Source organism: Hypomesus nipponensis, chromosome 7 (genome assembly GCF_054491055.1).
Source record: "Hypomesus nipponensis isolate SF chromosome 7, ASM5449105v1, whole genome shotgun sequence".
NCBI classification, from domain to species: Eukaryota; Metazoa; Chordata; class Actinopteri; order Osmeriformes; family Osmeridae; genus Hypomesus; species Hypomesus nipponensis.
In genome coordinates this window covers 12,704,071-12,724,777 of record NC_140367.1, presented here as the reverse complement: position 1 = coordinate 12,724,777, position 20,707 = coordinate 12,704,071, and the positions used below count along the sequence as shown (strand labels likewise).

Sequence of the window (20,707 nt, the reverse complement as noted above, 5' to 3'; positions counted from 1 at the left end):
AATGCATTACAGAAAATCCAAGACTATTTTACTGACAAAATACTGGTTGGCTAACTAAGAGAAAGTCGATATATAAAGTTGATTTTGGGTTTGTGTTGCTGGAAAAGGTTTTTCTTCAATTGATGTGTAGACTAGTGGATCTTTTGAGACTCGTAATTGTTAAAATTTTTAAATGAAAACCATCGAGCATTTCAAATGAACAAAAAAAAACAATGACACACTGTAAGCAAACTTAACATCTGACATTTATTGATCAAGTAGAAATTACAATGTGTAGAAAAATACAAAATGTCCCTCTAAAATCTCCCCCTTTCTAGACACATTTCAGTAGGCCTACTTTCCTATCGTACATGCTAATAGCACAACTAAGGAGAAACAAGCACAGTGTATGTCCTTACTCCACAGTCTCTACCCATCATCTCCGGAGAAAATAATAGGCCTCAAGTTTGGTTGCATAACACTTCTGAAAAAAATATGCAACTCCAAACTGTAATAGGCTACAATCAATACAACTGTACAGTTTCTGGCAGCAGTTTACGTCATTAGCTGGTTGAGGGCCGTCAACTAAATAAGTTTATCCTGAATACATTTCAACACATAGTTTCAGTAGAGAAGACAAAGAGATCTAAAAAAGGACAAAGTACACTGACAAAATAAATAACAGTAAATAATTACACGAATTAACAAGACTCGTGAGTATATGATATATATTTAAAGGGAGTCTCATTTCGTACCCATACCTTATTTCAGACATGCTGGAGAGAGTAAAAAAGCTCAACTAAAGCTTAAATTCTCCAAAAGCTGCCATCATATAGTGCCAAACACTGTAGAGTGTGGTATAGAAAACACAACGGAAATGTACTGTATAGAAAATGTAGTTAAGAAGTTTCACTTGTCAGTGTTCATGCCGCTTTGCACACCCTAGCGGTAGGAAATGCAAATAGTTTCTTTTTGTAATAGAATAACAAATACAAAAAGTACAGAATGATTTAGCGTGGCTATTAGTAACCTATTTATAAATAAATGACAATAGAGTGAATAATATAACATGGCAAATGTAGACAATAGATGTTCTATGGCCCCCTGTACAGACAGGGTTAGATAGAGTAAACACTGTTTGGAAGAGGAAATCAGCATAGATAAGCAGAGCCAGCTCCAGCTCCTATATCAATTATTGGCAATGACAGCTGTGGGACACAGTACAACCAGAGGAACATATTTTGTGAATTAATCATTACTGTTTTTTCTTTTCCTTTAATCACCTATATACAAACTTTACAGTATCTTACTTAAATGGATGAATCTAAGTAAAAACGGTGTTATACCAAGAGACAACATGCAGTTTTCATGCAAACAGAATAGAAACAGATCCACACAGAACTGGTGGGTCAGAACCACAAGTTATGATTGCTGTTTGGTGTAGGGGGGCCGTGATAACAAATCAAGATGATCCATGGACAGAGATAGGAAGCTTCTGAAAGAGCAGGTCTAAAGACCGTTGATGATTTTAGCTTATGAAGGTGTGTGAGAACGGAAGATGCTCCGAGACCAGACTTTAAGAGAACACAACCCTCCTTGTGTGCTGTGAATGTGCTTTGTGAATACACATTTAACAAGTTAATACGATAAGATTCCATAGTTTTCCCATTAAAACTATTTATATTCTCACAAAACGTGTACAGGAAACAGTGTGTTCCCTCCACAGACACAAACACAGGGGAGACACAACACTGGGCACATTAAAGCTGCCATGACAGTGAAAAAACTAGAATAAGCGGTTTTGAAATGCATTATGCTTCCCCCCCTTCCTTCTTGAGGCTATGTCATGTGTTTCTAAACAAAAGCTCAGGGTCTTTTTGGTTTCAACCATCCAGTAGCATTCAGGATTAAAAAACAATAAAGAAAAATAAAAGACGTAGCAAGTGTGTGTATGGATCTGGGAAAGGACAAGTCAGGCAGTGGAAGGCTGTTCTCTCGGCTATGGCTCAATCCTACATGTAAAAGGTACAGTTCTAGAGGTCTTAGTTTGTGCATGCAGCTTTAGTGGCATCCAGCATTGGATATATTGGATAGTGGCTATTTAGAGGGGGTGAGGTACATTCAGTTAAACAGGCAGAGATGGAACAAATAGCTTATTTCTGGTAGAGAAAAAAAAAAAAAAAAAATGAATAATACACAGTTCCAGCAGCTCTTGAATAGAAAAAACAAGGCCATGAAGACAACCATATTTGGAGCTCATGCAGGTATCAGAGAAACGCAGACTTTCACGTGAATTTTTTGTCTCTTCGCCAGTGACAATGCTGTCATCACCACTCCCCTGCCCCCAGCTCCCCCTCTCCCTCTTTTTCCACCGGGGGGGATGGGGGGCTGTCAGGCAGCTGGGGAATCGCTGCTTTATCTCCACTACCATCCTCCTCCTCATCCTCCTCTTCCTCGCGCTCTTGCTTTTTCTGACAGCAGGGCTTGTAGAGGTGGGGGTCTATCAGGACCTCCCCATAGCGGCCCTTGTAGATAATGCCGCAGCACACCTTCCGTCTGCAACAAGGGGATGAACATGGTCAACTAAACAAAAACAGGGTTTTTGAGTTGAGCATGGGAAGTTGCAATATCCAAGATGGAACAGGTAGAGATTAGACTACGTAGGAGTTACTCAAGCACAGTTAGACTAGGCTTCACCTTTTCCAGTAGGTCAGGTCCAGGAAGGAGAAGACAGGAGAGCGGGCGGAGTCAGGCGAGAGTTCGTTGTCCGAGCCCTCATCCGATTGGTTGCTGTAGGTGGGAGACTGGGCCGGTGAGGCACTGGAGGTGGTGCTGTGAGCATCCGAGTCTGTGGGGTGGGGCAACAAACCGTGACAATCACCAATGAGAAGCCTACTTAGGTAGATAAAAAAAAGCCTAACTCTTTAGACAAATGACAGAAATGTGCCGATCTGCAGGTAACAACTAGACTGTGCTGCTTCAGGGTGCTTAATTGAAGGCAGAGTGTCTGCCCTGACAGTTGCTCCTTACTGTGTCTCTTCAGCTCGCTCTGCACTCGGCTGATCTGGCTTGGCCTCACCACCTTCAATTGCCTGAATTTCACATTGGTCTTGACGCTAGGGCTGCCCTTGGCGTCGACGACCTGAAACAAAGCACAGCAGGGTTGGGGGGGGGGGTGATTTAAGTGTGATGTTACCCGTTTCCACAGTCACCTGCTCAGGAATGAACCCTTTTTCTTTCCTGTTGTCCTTACAACATGGATGTTTGATGGTGTGTTTAGTGCCCTGTTCTGTAGCAGGTCCTTACATGGTTCCAGTTCTTCTTGGAACCTGCCGGAAGCTTCTTCCATCTCTTCACCAGGAGGACGCATGCATTGCAGATCTCCCCACACCGCACCTCTCCCAGCCTACGACAGACAGCAGAAAAGGGAGGGAGAGAGAGAATAGAGGGACTTTGAAGCATAAAATAAAAAGTGCAGCAGCGAGAGCAGGAGTGGAAGAGTCTAGCATTCGCGTATGTGAGATTGACACGTTGAAAACCCTGAGCGCTTATTAATATCTCTCCTCTGGGGGTGACTATGAACTATTCTCAGCCTCCCCTCTCCTCATGCTGACTCACGTCGTTAGTAACCATGGCGATGGACAACAGAGCAAGCTCGGCAGCTCTGTTGAGAGAGACATGCAATGTGAAAGAAATGCCTGAATTCTTGAGCCGCTAAAAGTTAGCAGGAAGCATGTCCTAGTTTGAGACAAACCCCGGGGTAGACCATGTAATATTCACAATAGGCACAGCTAACTGCCAACAATGCCAACAGGCAACCCTGCAGATCGAACAACGTCATGACTGAAGTGGCTGTTCGACTGCAAGATAATTCAACCTCCACCAGGAGACAGAACCAAGCAGGATGAACGGTGGACTTGGTGGATGAATGCAGTCCTCTTGACAGAGGAGGTTCATGCAAGCTCGCTGCAGATCCAAAGCCTCCACCCACCCCTCTAGGTTGCAGATGGGGGCTGACACCTACGTCGATAGCAGTGGACCACTCACCCAAAGCAGCTCTGGAAGTCCCCCTCGTAGCGCTGGCTGTCGGTGAAGCGAGAGCTGGAGGACTTGGCCCGACATATGCAGCAGCCGTCTGTACTCCTGTACATCTTTGGCTTGTGGAAGCCAAACATCTAGACGTGAGAGAGGAACACACAATGATAAAATCAAAGTCTGCTTTCTGGTGACTGACAATTTCAATCTGATTCACAGTGAAAATAAACTACGGTGTAAAGGGGATAAGTGTAGATAGCTCTGTGGAAAGCTTTGGCCAATGAAATGAATACATAAATGGGAGCCTTGAATAGAAAACTATACAGTGTCTCTCTCATGGTGTCCCTATGAAGGACATAGGCCTAATGGTGCAAATTAAAAGTTTGTCTGAGCTGATTGCTGCCATTTTAAAGTTAATCTGTTAATTCTGTGTTTTTCCATTGGGCAGTGATGGAATTATACTGTTAGCAAAAGCATGTATGTTATGTGCACAACAACGTCACAGGCTTTTGAGACGAGCCCCTTTTGCTTGGCTTGACCCAGACATAAGAGAGAGGGGTAACTGGGTTATACGTCACGGCGTTAGTGGGATGGGAACAGCACGGCCTGGAGATGTTACCGACGATGTTACGTAACCATGGTCCCGATGCAAGAGAAACCATGTGGTCTTTATTGAAGAGATGCGGCATTATCGACGACTTGTTTATTTTTCACAGTAATATGATTGTTGATTAAAATAGAGAATTAACCCATTCAATGATTTTCATAATAAATGGGGCGACTCATCAAAAGATTGTATAATCTTTAAGACTGATGTAACAAAATGTGGCAACATCAGGCTGGAAGGAAAGCATGGGCTTAACTTGTTGGATCCTCTTATAATAACGATAGGCTACAAACACCGATGTTTTTTTCCCAGATGGTTTTCGATGGTTAACGACAAAAACTAAATATCGTCAAGATTCACATTTGTGGAGTGATGGGGGCTCGTCTACGGAGGAAGCCTCCTGCATTATATCCTATCGTCAACAAGAATTCGCCGCAATTTTGGCAGAACCCATGTTAAACCGCACAAAAACATTTTGATTTAGCCTACTCAACTCGTTTGACGTTACAATGTGTTTCCCCCCAAATTATTCAGCGACAATTAGCTATTTTGCCCAAGGCTTTCAGCCGATTCGATTTGGGAAACCAAAATCGAATCAAACTGCAAAACCCAATCATATCTGCCTGCCAAATTACAAAAAAGTCCACCCTAAGGGAACTAGTCGGTCAAACATTTCACTGCTAAATATACTGCAGTTGACATGTCCCTCAATGCTTTGACGCAGATCACACCCACACGTCAAATTCCTACTCTGCAATATTACATTTGTCTTTTACACATCATTTGAGATTTTGGTCATGGGAACTCGGCTCAGTCCAGGTAGCTTTTAACTTTGTCGAGCCAATATGCCAGACTTTACGCACTGCCGACGAAGGCTCACCATCTAGTTAATTTCAGTAAACACTCTCAACAACACGGTTTAAAAAAATACAAGTTTCCACTTTAAAAATAGCTTTAAAAAAAGACTCCCGTCTCAAGAAATGAAAGCACTGTCCCTGTGCAGAGAGACACCCAACACAGAGGTTAACAAGCGCACTTTACAAAAGACATTCCAATGAACAGGTAAGTTATATGCCTTTATATGACGCTATGGACATTAACTAATTATAAAGTTACAGATGCAATGAAGGACGTGCAAGGTGTTGGCTAAACAAACGGTTTTCGTAGGCTTTTAAAGTCATTAAAAATACTAAAATAGTCTTACTTCCAATCATCAGTGTAGAGACTGAAATAGAGACAGTTTAAATTCCGCGTATTGCTGTTTTATTCTTACCTTCTGTTATTCAGCAAATGTGGTGATTGACTTGAAAGGTTGTATTCGTCGTAGGCAGTAAATATCATTTAACAACACCGTCGACACACTATTGAGACGTTACCAGTCGTAGTCTACTTCCAATGTGCCAGTAGTATAGAGGTATGCGCGTGCGCAGAAAGCTAAACCACCATTTTCAGATTTTCTTCAATCAAAGCGATTCACATGGACTGACGTCTATGCTTGCGTCTACACTCCATTGTCCATACATGGCCTGAAAATTACGTGTGCTACGTGTGGGGGGTGGTACCAGTTGCTATGGTGCGGTAGGGATCTAGGGGCGTGGTCCTTTAGACTTATCACACAGGGGGGCACGCAGATGTTATGTAACCAGCAGAGCCACAGTACCAAGGGAGAAATTGGTCACTTTATGAAATGAGACAATGGCTTTATGTGCATATTGGTGACACAGCAAGTCACTTGGACCATTTCCTTTTTTTCAAACAGACTTTTTAATGAAATGCATAATAAATATCAGAACAGAACAAAGCTCATTGTTCCTACACAGACACAGAAATCCATTTGGTATTCCTTCCATAGAGTAGGCTAACATCATTCACACAGGCAGCCATGGAAAAGGTAGGCGTAATAGTTCACTAGTATCGCCTGTTAAGGGAAGAACAACTTCACTCAAGAGGTTTAACCTGTTACACTGCAGGGTGTTACATAACAACAATGGAGAAGAATGTATGGAATGGACCAGACACTGTCCATTTACGACAGAGCCAAAGATGGACAAACTTCTAACCTGATACACTGCAAACCCTGTTTCTCTGTTTTCAGGCCACGAGCGACGGTGTAGATCCAGGATTTTTGTCTTCATTATGAGAAGTATAAAGCAATGAAAGAACCTAACTTTAAAAACAATCCCACATTTCATGCATGTTGTATCAATTTGGGAGACGAAAAGACACCCCATCATTCCTTTTAGTGTCTTCCTCCCTTCCGTTCTCATCCATAGTTTCCTACAGTGCACTCAATTATTCCAGCCAGTCAATCAGAAGCAGTTCCTAGCATAAAAGTCTTTAGAAAATACAAAAGTAGTAAGAGGAGCAAAATCATGGTCAAACTGCATTCAACTGGGATGAAAAGGGAAATCAGTGGTCACATTGGTCTCTAAACAGAATGTTAGTTTTTATATATATATTTATTTACACCAGTGTCTTCACAACAGACAGCAACTGGTGATGACCACCATCTTTCAACAATGCCACAGTTCTCAGACAAATAATTACATTAAATCAAACCCTTCCGAATGGAACCTGCAAGAGCCTTGCAGGCTGTCCCATCCTTGAAGAGTTAACACTGAACAAATACTGAAATACTGTGGGTTAAAACCTAGAATTGTTATTTTTTGGCTTCTTCTTTTTGGATTCAAATCTACCTAGTAACTGGACTTTTTTTGTTTTTGTTTGGATGTGCACACGGAGTGGGGATTACAACAAATTCTGGCTAAATTTGATCATCCCTATAAACATGCACAAAATGCAATGCAGTTTACACTGTTGTTACAGAAATGCAGGGGCATGCTCATGGAGGATAAATACAAATAAATATCCATGTCAACAGCATCAGTGGGATCAAATCTATTTCATACAAAGATGAAGACAATTGTCTCAACAGCTGTCGACAAATTAGTAGATTTCAGTCACTTAAGACATCCAGTAGGGGCTACTTGGGGTCCAGGGAACTGAGGGATTCTTTCGACATATTTTGTATTCCAGTGCCTTTCACATTTAACACGTATGAAGAACTATGGGACATCTGGACAGGACATAGATTAATGCTTGTCAACACTGAGATACTGACTGTGCTAAAGAGTTCTATTGGGATCAACTAGCATAAGGATGTACCAGCACTGTGAGTGTAAAAGATGAGGAGAAAGATGGGTTGGAAAGATAAGTTGGTTTAAACTCCTTGTAGAGGTCACTGTCTAATACAAAAATAAAAATTTAGGGGGAAGCATACACCAACGTACACACACACACACACACACACGTGACAGGCTCATATTCAAAAACAACTCAGGCCGGTGCCTGTCATCTAAAAACGTCCATGCAGCTTGAGACAAAATCCCACCTCTAACCAAAGCAGTGGTTGTGTCCATCAAGGTGCCTGCCAATGACAATGCAGTGCAAACAATCCTGTCCAACAAGGTGGAAAACAAGCAAATAACTAAATCCCACAGCTATGTTGAGTGGCTCAGTTTGATACAGAAACATACAAGTCCAGTTTTAAATGATCAACATCTTCAGATGAGATTTCAAAGTAATATTTTCCAGTTTGGAGGCTGCAGGGGGACAAACGGTCTATTTTGTGTTTGGGTTCTTCATGGTCCACTATGATCCACAGACATGCATGCTGATGCTAACCTCTAGCTAAGTGTGGAATACAGTCTGACAGACAGAGAACTACGGAACACAGGCCTGAAAGGGTCTCAATCCATACACCCCACTAATGTCGCGAGAGAGCTACACCCACTGTTACTCAAAAAGTGTGGTACTAAATGTCAGAACAAGCGCAAATTCGCAATAGCTGCGACCACGTTACGTGCATGCGCCAAAGTGGGGGGACAATTTTGTGGACCAACCAACCGAGCAAGCAATAGAGCTGCTAGTTGAGGCTAAAAACACAGGCGAATTATACTGCATTGACTCATCACTGACGCAAATGTCAGCTGAGAGGCTAACTGTTGCTTTGGTAGCCGACATGTCCCCATTCACTTTCCCTCTTGCTGCTTTTGGGGTCACACCATAAATCCCAAAGCGAATCCTGGTGCAGTTAAGGAGTAGTTGTAGTCTTGTGTGTGTGCGGTCGTGTCAGAGGTTAAAGGTCGATGCCCTTGACCAGGGAGGCCTCCAGGGTGATGGGGAAGTCGTGAAGGGTCTCCAAGACGCTGATAAGGGCGTTGACGGTAGTCCGATCCCTCAGCAAAGCGGAGTCCTCATACATCCGCAGGATCAGGGGACATTCCACCAGCAGGGGGAGCCACTGAGGCAGTAGCCGGTCCCTGCAGGGATGGACGGTGGGAAGGAGCAAAAGAGAGGGGATGGAGGTCAGGGTTGGGTAGGTTACTTTTTAAATGTTATCTGTTACACTTACAAGTTACCCATTCACAATTGTAATCAGTAACGTAACTTTTGGATTACCCAGACTCAGTAACATAATCTGATTACTTTCCATTACTTTTGGATTACTTTCAAAACCTAGTTTATAACCAGTTGAAGTTTGTTTACATGACCTGGAATATGCCTAAATCAAAGAACAAATGATGTTGTACCCCAGAAACCATTGCAGCAGGACATACAGTAGCACTACAAAATAAATAGAATGGTCACCCCAATTTGTGTCAAAAAGGGAGCTAGATATTATCCTTACACAAAACTACGGTCCCTAACAAGCAAATTCTATCAACCACCCTGACCAAATTCAACCTTATTATGAAGATATTAAAAAATTGCATCAGTTTTGATGACTGATGCCATCTTAGCTATCTTAACTGGTAGCTATATGATAGTGATTCATTTACTAATGAAAATGTACAGCATACAAACTTCACAGCAACTCTTTTCACAAACTCCATATTTGATTGTTTGCTACTGGGCATTTATTAAAAACGGTCAACTTATGATGAAAGCAAAAGAGCAGTGATCATACTAGTAGTTAGCTAATGTGTGGTTGTATCTAGGACTGAAACATGCCAAGCAAATAATGAATCTAAATTGGATAGCTGAACAGCTAACGTAGTCTCTGCCAAGATACAGCATACCTTTCATTTAGTCATTCAACTAGTATAGGAGACACTCTGGATAAGAGCGCCTGCTATGGATAAGAGCAGACAGGTCTGCCGTGTGCTTTCACCGCAATTAATATTTTTTGTACTTAACAATGTTTCAAGTTAATTAGTTAGCCAACTAATTGGTTTAATAAGAGGCTAGCAGCTGACTAGCCATCTAGCTAACCCTATTTAACATGTGTTTGCTAATTGTGGAGGACAGCAACTTTTAGGTAACTGGTACACGTGTATAGCTGCTGCTAATTTAGCCATAACCTTGCCTAAATGCTTCTTCAAGTTGGAAGTGCGACAGTAGCTTCACCCTAGGCAAACATAACTTGCATTGTACTGACATGTTTTTGCCTTTTTCTTCTTTGAAAACAAATTGTTTGTTGAAACGCCAGGAGAAAAATGCAGTTTGTTGCGACATTGCGATTGTGTTTTTGTTGATCAAAGTTTTAACAAGAAACGTCACAGTCAAAAGAAAATCGACTATTCCCCAAATATAAAAGTAGCGCAAAGTAATCCTCAATATTTTTCAAAGGTATCTGTAATCTGATTAAATTTTTTCCCCCAGTAACATAACGGATTACAGTTACAATTATTTTGTAATCCGATTACAGTAATCCGATTACTTGTAATCCGAACCCTGATGTAGGTTGATGAAAAGCAAGAAAAGGAGGTAAAGCGTTGAACAAGACAAAAACTATCAGCAATTGATCTGTAAAATGTTTTGATGTGTGTCACTTTATGTCAGTGACATAAGTTCTATCTTTGTATTTCTACTTGCTATGTTTATTGAGATGCACCAACCTACCAAAGCAAATTCCTCATATGTGTAAACCTACATGTCAATAAACCAGATTCTGTTTCTGATTCAATTAATCAATCAATCAAACTTTATTTATAGATAATGTATCGGTTACGTGTGGGGTAAGATGGCTGAGCCGTTAGGGAGTCGGGCTATTAATCAGAAGGTTGTTGGTTCGATTCCCGGGCCGTGCCAAATGACGTTGTATCTTTGGGCAAGGCACTTCACCCTACTTGCCTCGGGGGGAATGTCCCTGCACTTACTGTACGTCGCTCTGGATAAGCGCATCTGCTAAATGACTAAATGTAAATGTCCTGTCCTCACCTGGCTCCCAGACAGACCAGCAGCTGGAACTTGCCATCCTTGCCGATGTTCCGGGGGGTGGAGTTGATGGCGTTGACATAGCGACAGAGGGAATGGCAGGTCATTCCCATTGGCTCCGCCGTCTCCTGCATGTCACCCATCTGATCGGCCGACTCCATAAACGCCACAGCCTTCTCTGTGGATGGTAGTCGGGATGGAGGTAGACAGAGAAGGATGAGAGAGGGGAATGGGAGGAGAGGAGGAAAGGTGTGGTGGTTTAAGGGGGGAGGAAGGAGAGAGAGATGTTAGGTGACACAATGCAGGAGTATCAGTTTTATTGAGAGTTGTCTACTCTACTTAAAGGCAAATGTCCTCTTATCAAGTAATATTTAATCATCAATTGATCAAATATTCATTGCAATGCTTTAGAAAAGGTAGGAGATTAAACTGATTTTGATATAACAGCTGATTTTGATATAACAGCTGAAGAAACAGACCTGCAGGCTCAATGGGCCTCATTCACCAAATGTTCTTATGAACAAATTTGTTCTCACTTACGCAGTTTTCATGAAGATTCTGCAATTCACTAATGTTTTCTTATTTGGGATTTGTTCTTAGGTAAGAACAGAATTTACGCACACCCAAGAGCACTCTTACGCACAATTGAGAGCTGACATGTTTGTGCAAAATAAATATTTATACCTTTTTCGTCCGTTCTAATTTAAAATTGAATATTTCTCTAATTTATAATTTTCAAACTAATAATTTTCATAATTTTACACTTTTTTTGTTTTTTTTGTTTTAATAAATACACACTACACTTACACGTCTGCTCATTTGTAAAGCACTTCGAATTTCCATTGTGTATGGATTGTGCTAGGCCTATATAAATACAGTATTTTACAATCGCTATGAAAGTTTTTTCAATACCTTCAACAAGTTTCCTAAACTCTTAACACAGTGAGCACAACATCCGTCTGTGTAGGCTGTACAATTAACACATTTCTCGTTGCTTTGACACAAAATGCATCGAGTAAACACATTTTAAATGCTTGAACTTCTTTTACACACAAGCTCAACCAAGACCAAAACAATCGATTTTACTGCCCAATTTACCAATGCTTTCACACCGTCAGCAAAACAGATAACATCATGTTCAAAACCTAAATTATTGGCTAAAGTCAAAGTGAACAGCTGTTTATATTCTGAATTGAAACTGAAATATATCCCCTGTATTTTATTCTATTGCTACTGAGAAACAGCTGAAGTTATGCAAATACTGTACATCACAGCTGATTCCCAACTAGGAAACACTCAGGTGTTGAGGTTCTTTCAATTGCATGACCATATGGTATAGACAGTAAAGAGAACCTCTTTGGGCTGATCAGGTGTGGGAAAAGAACAATATAGTGCAACAAAAGAAAGTAAGAATACAGTAATGCATGCACAAGGGAGAGGAAGACAAGTACCAGGACAAGGGAGAGGAGTGGGACAAGGGAGAGGAAGACAAGTACCAGGACAAGGGAGAGGAGTGGGACAAGGGAGAGGTAGAGGAGTTAGAATTTGTGGTGGCGATCAGAGAAGGGCCAGAGCTCGGGTAATACTGTAAATGGAAGCTATATTGTATATTTCTTGTCCTGTTGCAAATGAAGCCTTTACTGCAGCAATTATGTTATGTCTTTTTTTCAATACAGTAACCGTACATTCTATAAAACTACTCTGAGATGGGTCATTCAAAAAACCGTAAACTAGCCTTGCCTTGCCTTCAATTCAAATCAATTATGTTAACAGGGAACTTGGCCATCAAATAATAAGTGACTAATCACTGTATTTATAGACCCAAAGTAGGCTTATTCCGCACACTAGGACTACACCACACACTGGCGTATTTATTGCTGCTGCAAAATGTTGCAGATCGTTCCCTGAGGAGGGATCACATCTTCCTTGACCATACCGATTTATTTGCAGAGAGCGACGATTAGGCTACCAGTTGGAACGCTTTAGGCTACCAAGAGCAGTCCTCATGGATATTTGTAACAACTTAAGAATTCAGATTTAAGTTAAACCATTTATTTTTTTACTTCATCAGTTACAGCGTTCACTGCATGAGTAATTGCATACCATGCATTGGTTTAATTTACTGATTTGTATCCACAGCCGACACTATTACGTAAATATGATGTGTCGTTTGTCGCTAACTTCTTGCAGCTGTTCCTCCACTTCACTGACATTTCTCTGAGTGAGCACACGGCCCTGCCATATCATGCCCTTTTATGGGAATTAACGGGGCGTTTACCTATGTTAAATAGGAGCAACGGGGCACAAGCTTTTAACTTACGAAATATTGGGATTCATCATATTAAGAACACACCTGCGAAGAATTCTGCTGTTTAAGAACGCTTCATGAATCACACGTAGATTTTTCTTAGGAACTTTCTTAAGAACAAATTTAAGAAATAACTTAGGAAGATATTGGTGAATGAGGCCCAATGGGACTGTCATTGAATTAAGTACTTGTGGGGATACTATTCAGTTTCCAACAACACACCACTAGAGAGAGCCAGCTCAGATCGATTTTCAGATCGCTGTCAGGTGACATTTCTAGGTTCTACCAGAAGGAGACGCCCACGCTCCACTTTCCATACACACAAACACACTCACCCACAAAGTCCCAGACAAAAACAGTCTTCTGGAAGAGACGGGCCGACTTGAAGCCATGGTTGAAGAACTGCTCCAGGGCCCCGACCAGACCACACTCCCCACACAGCAGGATAGTCAGACTACCTCTCTGGAGGGAGGGAGGGAGGGAGGGAGGGAGGGAGGGAGGGAGGGAGGGAGGGAGGGAGGGAGGGAGGGAGGGAGGGAGGGAGGGAGGGAGGGAGGGAGGGAGGGAGGGAGGGAGGGAGGGAGGGAGGGAGAGCAAGAGAGATGGACAAATAAAGAAATACAAAGAGAAAAAAAAGGATGGATGGAGAGAGAGAGAAAAAGAGATGGAGAAAGAGAGAGAAAGATGGACAGATGGAGACAGAAAGAGAAAAAAGGATGGATGAAGAGAGATAGAGAGAGAGAGAGAGAGAGAGAGAGAGAGAGAGAGAGAGAGAGAGAGAGAGAGAGAGAGAGAGAGAGAGAGAGAGAGAGAGAGAGAAAGAGAGGGGTAGTTGGAGAGAGAAAGAGAGAGAGAGAGAGGGAGAGAGGGAAAGGGAGAAAAATTGACAAATTTATCAGCACATTTTCAGTGGCACCGTACAAGAATGTAAAGGACAGCCCACATGCCCTATTGTAGAACTAAGTCACAGGCAACTGTTAAAGTCACAGGGACTTTAATTAAGCCAAACTGAGAGTCGTCATAGACGGATGGTCTGTGGCATGTCTGGGTCAACTGTTAAGGCAACGGACATTTAACTGTAAAAGCATGGACATTTAAAGCCCTAATTTTTCTGGACTGTCAATAGAAATGCCATTACACTGGAGCACTCTGTAGCCATAAAACATACAAACCATAATGAGAGAAGGACAGAGAGAGAGAAAGAGAGAGAGAGAGGGGGGGGGGGGGTGAGAGAGATGCAGAGACGGAAAGAAAATAGGTAGTAATACTGGGATGGGTTTGTTAAGGGCCAGAGAGAGTTTGTTCAAAGTAAACCTAATTTAAAACTATGTATGCTCTATCTTCATATCCTTCCAGGAACACAACACACCATTAAACAAGCCCTTCACTACAGGCAAAGAAGAAGAAAGAGCATAGTATAAAAATAGTCTTCATATGTACACACACAACTACCCACGTAACAAACACACAAACACACCTCTTTTTCCGGCTTGTGGAAGTGTTTGATGATGTTGTTGACCGCTTCTCCTATAGCTTCTTGGATTTGAGCTGAGGTAGGCTCTGAAACAAAGCAAACAAAGCAAACAAACAGTGAGTGGGTGAGTGGAGCTGAAGATGATGGGACAGCGGCGGCGGCGGCATCTTTCAGAACTCACTGTATCCTTTCGCCGTCAGCGAGATGATGCTGATGCGTCTGGTCTGGGAGGGTGAGCGCTGCGCCGGCGGCGTGCGGCAGCCCCTCCCAGAATCCTCCTCTGCGCTGGGTGCCAGCAGCTCCCCAATCAGCACGCGCTCCAGGCTGCCATCATCCACGCCTTTCCCTAGCCACCGTCCACAGGGGAACCTGAGGAGGAGAGGAGGGTGGGATGAGGAAAAGGAGAAGAAAGAAAAGAAGGGCAGAGGTCGACAAACAAATTGAGTGAGGGAAGAGGGAAATCGAGATGGAAAACTAAAACAGAAGTCTGAGGAATGAGCAGGGCGCTTGGTGGAAGGGTGAGGGGAAGAAAAGACATGGTACTCACTTGTAAGTGTGTCCAGTAATCTCGTTGCGGACCATGACGCAGTCCACCAGCCACTTGGCCAGCAGTCCAGAGTTATCGTGGCCCAACTGGACCGTGGTCAGTTTTCCTAAGTTCTGACACTGCAAAGGCGGACACACACACACAGCATAAGTATCAAGACCATAACTTGGTCTAGGTTCAGAGGGCTCAAACGGTAAAAAACAACAAACTCTACATCAAACTTTTTCCAATCTATTTCCTTAGTCAACTAAGAATTACAGTACACTACATAAAACAGATCATGTGCAACTAACAAGTGACTAATAAACTACAATATAGCCTCCTTCTTTAAATGCCACGTTTACAAAACACCAGCCCAGTCTAAGTTCACACTGGGAAACATTTCATTTAGACTACAACAGATAAAGCCAAATCCACATAAACATTTTCCTATGACATTGGAATGTAACGGTGCATGCTAATGTGAATGCTTAAAGTGGCATCGAAGGACCGAGGCTAAACTCTGACCAACAGAGCAAAGCTGGGCCTACAGGTTGACTGGAAGACCATCGACCCGGGGAGATAAAGGGGGGAGGACTGGTGCGCCCTAAAGGAAAGTCAATCTACCCCCCTAGGGGGGAGAGGAAAGGGATGGGAAGAGATGGAGAGAAAGGGTGGGTGAAAGGGAGGGGGGACAGGAGTGTCTCGTTTTCTAACCTTGAACATGGCGGAGATGTGTGTGTGAGGCCTGAAAGCAGACTGGGGGTGGGCGGGTGAGATGGAGAGACAGGGTCAATGAATACATTGATGGATGACCGACAAATTGAGGAACAGGAGCGTTCGGGGGGGTGGGGTGGGAGTAGTATGAGTCCCCCCTCCAACATGCACTGTCTACTGCACCCAAGAGTGTATGTGTGTCCCACATGTAGCCACGACCCAAGGTGCACACAAAAAAAACACTTTTCATCTATGCATGCAAATTGGACGAGGAAAACAAATCCTGAAAAGTGAGAGAGCGTGTTTGTGTTTTGATGACACGTGAATCAATTGTCAGGGTAGTGAGTGAAGGAGAAGGGGAATGCTGTTGGAGAGTATTAGTTCATAAGCGAAACATTTAGGAAAATCGTGTGCAAGGTCATGCCACACAGAAACACCCAAATGGCCGCTAGAAATCCCACGGGTCATGCCAGCGTCCGACAACCTGCAACTACAACACAGACCGGAATTCACAGCGACCCGACGTCACTGGGAAGTGGGACAGAGCAGTGACTAGGGTCAGAGCTGAAAAGTCAAACTCACGTCGAAGGTCATCTCCAGGACGTTCTTTGGGATCTGCATGATGCCCGAGTCTCCCAGCTCGCCTGACACACACACCCAGGGGTTGGAGGTTGTCATGGCGTTGCTCAGCTTCTTGATGGGGAGAATGACGGCTCGGTATGGAATCACTGCAGGGACAAAAATGGTGTTGAGCGAGTGTGTGTTTGTGTGTGTACATGTGTGTACAAAAATGCACAATTTCTCTGGCACTGCCTTCAAGGCATTTTCTGCCCTAAATAATGTATGTTTTTTGTACGTGTGGCCAAGCCGGGGACGGGATACTCACTGATGGTGGTGAAGACACTAGTGAAGCAGAAGTAGTCAACAGTATTCAGGGACAACAGGTGAAACAGGAACTGCTCCTTCTCCTCCTCACAGCGCAGGAAGGCATAGCGCTTATACAACTTTCTGGATGACCAGACACACCAGTGTTGTCATACAAACATGCAGACAAGACATTAAGGCCTCGATGCGACTGTATATAGATCCATTTAGTTATGTCTGTCCATAGGCCTGTGTGAGTTTGTCTGTGTGCATTGGTCTGCAGGTCTGCGTCGGTGTGTATGTGTGGGTCTGCGTCGGTGTGTATGTGTGGGTCTGCGTTGGTGTGTATGTGTTGGTGTGTATGTGTGGGTCTGCGTCAGTGTGTATGTGTTGGTGTGTATGTGTGGGTCTGTGCGCGTCCTCACTTGGCTAAGGCTTGTCGGGAGAGCAGCTGTTTGAGGTGCTGCGAGAGCAGTTTCTTCTCCAGGGACAGACGGATCCAGGCTCGCGCCCTGCCCACCTCTGTCTTTATCTCCCCCATACTCTGGATGTGTCTGTGGGAAGTGGCGTGGCAGAGGAGCAGAGAGGGAGGGGATGGGAGGAGAAGAAAGGGGAGAGGAAGTTAGGGGGGGGGGGTGAGGAACGGGGTACACTTTACAAGTCGACACAGACCTCATTGTCTAACCTATGCGGGGTGGGGGGGGTCCATACCTCATATCCTGTAGAAGCGACACGCGGATTGACGGCATTCCTAGCGAAGATTCGGACTTGCGCCTCTCTCCGTTCGACACTGAGGAAGCTGAGACAAGACACTCTCGTGAGTTGTTATTGTCAGGTGCACAGAACAACACAATGTCAAAGTGGGCACTGAAATTCTTGGGACAAGACAACGCAAGCAACCTAGCATAACATAACACAACATATATGTACTAAGAACATAGATTACAAAATAAAAATAATAATAATAAACATCCTAATATACAGAAAAGTATGCAGTTTACAATATACTAGACATAATGACCTATAGTAACATTATAGACCTATACTAACCTAGAACAGACATATACTAACCTAAGACAAGACCTATACTAACGTAAGACAAGTGGGGTACAGTTAGTGCAATATTGAGCTGAAAGTGAGTGTGTAAAGAAATAAAACAATACAAAAAATAGGCATGTGAGCTTCCGGTACAATCCAGAACATGTTTTGTACTGTGGTACACTGGGTTGAACCTGTTGTTACCTGGAGACAGGGCCTGCTGCTCTGCTAGCTTCTCCTCTCTGGCCTGGTAGTGCAGCAGGTGAGACCACAGGGCTGACTTCCCCTGCAGGGTCATAAGTCAGGGGAGTCAAAGGTCACATCATTCATTAAAATGCATCGATTAACGAGTGTATGGATAACGGCCATGTGATCGTCTCTGAACCTTATGGAACCGGTATGATCTGTAACCATGCACTCTATTTGATATTGAGCGGTGTGCGGGGGTATTTACTGACTGGTTTGACCTAAAAACCCCACCCTCAACATCATTTTATATGGGCACTGAATGTGTCTACGTGTGTGTGTGTATGTGCCTGCACGAGTGTGTGTGCGCGTGCGCGCGTGTGTGTACCGACCTGTTTGACCTGCAGCCCATGGCTCCAGATCCTCTCCAGCAGGTCACAGAGGCTGGCAATGAGGGTGTTCTCTTCCAACCCAGTGATGTTGGCCTCGCCGTGGCCCAACTCCACCGCCTCCCGGCCCATCTTCTCCACCAGCATCCGCTTGGTCTGCAGGCACACACACACACGCGCACGCACACACTCTTTGATGGTCATTTGACATCTCACTGCACCTCTCTGACTCTGTTGTTCCATATTCTGAAAATGAAAACTTGCTCAAGTTCGGAAGAAAAATGTCTGTGTGCGTGCGTGCGTGCGCGCGCGTCTGTGTCTGTTTGTGTGAGGTCCTCTCAGACCCACCTTCATCCGACACTCTTTGAGCAGGCCTTCCACAAACTTCCAGTTGGTCTGAGCAATGACGGCTGGCGAAAGGTCCGACAGCTTAGGCTGCCTCAGGCTCTTCCCCAGGCTACGAGCTTCCTGCATGTACTTCTGCTGAAGCGGACATGAACACACACACACACACACACGTTAGCCTCTGTTAATCTGTTGTGTGTGTCAGTGTGTAGAGAAGGCAGAAAGAGAGCAAGAATGTACAAAAGACGGTGAGAGAGAGAACAAATATATACACACAGAGAGATAAGGACGTTAGGGATGTGAACATGGTCCAAAGCACAGGGTTAGGAGTGGAAGGAGGGGAGCGGTTGCTGTTTGTTTTCGAGAGCGGTGACCTTTTGCCGAGCTCCCATATCTCTTCTCCGCATAAGCCATCTTTCACTCTTGCACTCTTTCACCCTGCTATCTGCTTCACCCTGCTGTTCAGAACTAGGCTCCTTTGATTTCTATCTTACTACCTTCCATTCTCTCATCCAACCACAGGCTCCACCCAGCAGTAAGAAGAAACACTACTAGGCTTCCCTGTATCACAGAGCAGGTCTCCTCTGACAGTGAGTGAGGAGTGACAGTGTGTGTGTGGTTGTGGGTGTGACACACCGACGTGACAACTGCCGTCGTGGAGGTGCGAGTGGGTTTTTGGCAAGCTCGGATTTGGGTGTGCGGGGAAGGGGTCGGGATTGGTTGGTGAGGGGTTGGGGGGTGGTCCATCACTGTGACAACACCTCCACGTACCAGGCAGCACGCGGAGGCCGACTTTTTGGGCGGTTTGAGGGGTGGTGGGGAGGCCTTGTCCCACTCCCAGAAGGCCATGGAGTTCTGCAGGACCAGACACCCCTCTACCTGCTGAGGAGTGGTATGACCCAGACCACCACCCCCAGCCGGAAAACCGTGAAGCGCGAGGAGAATGAAAGAAACGAAAGAAGGAAAGAACGGGAAAATAACTGAAAATAGAAGGCAGCATGCGAATGAATGCACAACACACAGAACAAAGAAAATAAAACAGGAAAAGACTACAACCAGTAAAAGACGTGATGACAAAAGAAAATAAAGCCTTTTTAGGCCGAGATAAAGAAAGGGTGAGACAAGAAACAGAGCAGAGCAAACCTTCTGGACGACGGGGAAAAAGGGAAGTAAAGGAGACATGCTGCTACACATAGGAGAGGAAGAGGAGGAGGGTTGGCGTATGTGTACCTCTTTGACGTCGTTATCCAGAGTCAAATGCTCTGTGTGATGTCTGTATCGGTCCTTCCTGCGCTGGGCCGTGGTCGTGCGATTGGACCATCTGTTCCATCACGCATACACACACACATATATCAATTTGAGTGGTTCCGAAAGATAATAAATCTTGGCACTCTACGTCAGTATCGAGGTGTGTCATTGGTTCCCTCCGGAGACCGGGACTTAGCACACTCACTTATTATTGGTGGGCCCTGTGGCGAGCACTTCGGCTTGCAGCTTGGGGAAGAAGCCATGCTCGTACTTGCCCTGGCCAATCTTCATATCCAGCAGATGGGGGTGTATGGCTGTGTGGTCTATCTTCATCAGACGCTGTTCAATTGCCTGGGCTGGGAGCACGGAAAGAATGGAATGGGTCGTACATTAAAGTAACACAAGGAAGCGTCAGATGGCTGAGCGGTTAAGGAATCAGGCTATTAATCAGAAGGTTACCGGTTCGATTCCCGGCCGTGCAAAATGACGTTGTGTGTTGTCTTGGGCAAGGTACTTCACCCTACTTGCCTCGGGGGGAATGTCCCTGTACTTACTGTAAGTCTCTCTGGATAAGAGCGTCTGCTAAATCCCTATATGTAAATGTGGGAGGGGCACCCTGTTCTAAGGGTCGTGCCTCTGCTCTTTCACTAAAAGATTAGCAGTGCATAAAAAATCGGTGTTTGTATAGTTAATTACAGGACACGCTGGACAGGCTGTACATGTCACTTCTCTCCACTCTGTAAATCTCTTTATCCTTCTCTCTCCCCTTCAC

The 20,707-nt window shown here is 44.2% G+C and overlaps 2 protein-coding genes across 8 annotated transcripts in view; both read right to left on the bottom strand.

The window, feature by feature from the left end:
• Window positions 1-227: 227 nt before the first annotated feature.
• Window positions 228-10,911, bottom strand: sinhcaf (SIN3-HDAC complex associated factor). 2 transcript variants are annotated; one of them, XM_084701116.1, is made up of 6 exons: window positions 10,844-10,911; window positions 4,027-4,154; window positions 3,286-3,385; window positions 3,010-3,121; window positions 2,677-2,827; window positions 228-2,535 (listed from the first exon to the last, which is right to left on the bottom strand). In XM_084701116.1, the coding sequence occupies exons 2-6, from the start codon at window positions 4,152-4,154 to the stop codon at window positions 2,307-2,309; spliced, it is 720 nt and encodes a 239-aa protein (XP_084557242.1). In that variant the 5' UTR covers window positions 10,844-10,911; the 3' UTR covers window positions 228-2,306. The 2 variants fall into 2 exon arrangements, with proteins under 2 accessions (XP_084557242.1, XP_084557241.1); XM_084701115.1 differs by lacking the exon at window positions 10,844-10,911 and adding an exon at window positions 5,895-6,129.
• Window positions 7,062-20,707, bottom strand: part of dennd5b (DENN/MADD domain containing 5B) — a 57,535-nt gene continuing 43,889 nt past the window's right edge. For 3 of the 6 annotated variants that reach the window (XM_084701104.1, XM_084701103.1, XM_084701106.1), the window contains 15 exons: window positions 20,141-20,291; window positions 19,918-20,008; window positions 18,691-18,825; window positions 18,346-18,498; window positions 17,972-18,053; window positions 17,441-17,528; window positions 17,155-17,283; window positions 16,752-16,873; window positions 16,448-16,593; window positions 15,170-15,288; window positions 14,804-14,991; window positions 14,626-14,708; window positions 13,484-13,610; window positions 10,844-11,018; window positions 7,062-8,943 (listed from right to left, as the gene is read on the bottom strand). In XM_084701104.1, coding sequence (XP_084557230.1) covers window positions 8,760-8,943; window positions 10,844-11,018; window positions 13,484-13,610; window positions 14,626-14,708; window positions 14,804-14,991; window positions 15,170-15,288; window positions 16,448-16,593; window positions 16,752-16,873; window positions 17,155-17,283; window positions 17,441-17,528; window positions 17,972-18,053; window positions 18,346-18,498; window positions 18,691-18,825; window positions 19,918-20,008; window positions 20,141-20,291 — 1,973 coding nt within the window. In that variant the 3' untranslated portion in view covers window positions 7,062-8,759. Of the gene's footprint in view, window positions 8,944-10,843; window positions 11,019-13,483; window positions 13,611-14,625; window positions 14,709-14,803; window positions 14,992-15,169; window positions 15,289-16,447; window positions 16,594-16,751; window positions 16,874-17,154; window positions 17,284-17,440; window positions 17,529-17,971; window positions 18,054-18,345; window positions 18,499-18,690; window positions 18,826-19,458; window positions 19,570-19,917; window positions 20,009-20,140; window positions 20,292-20,707 lie in introns of all 6 variants that reach the window. The other 3 variants (XM_084701105.1, XM_084701107.1, XM_084701108.1) reach the window with 2 other exon arrangements.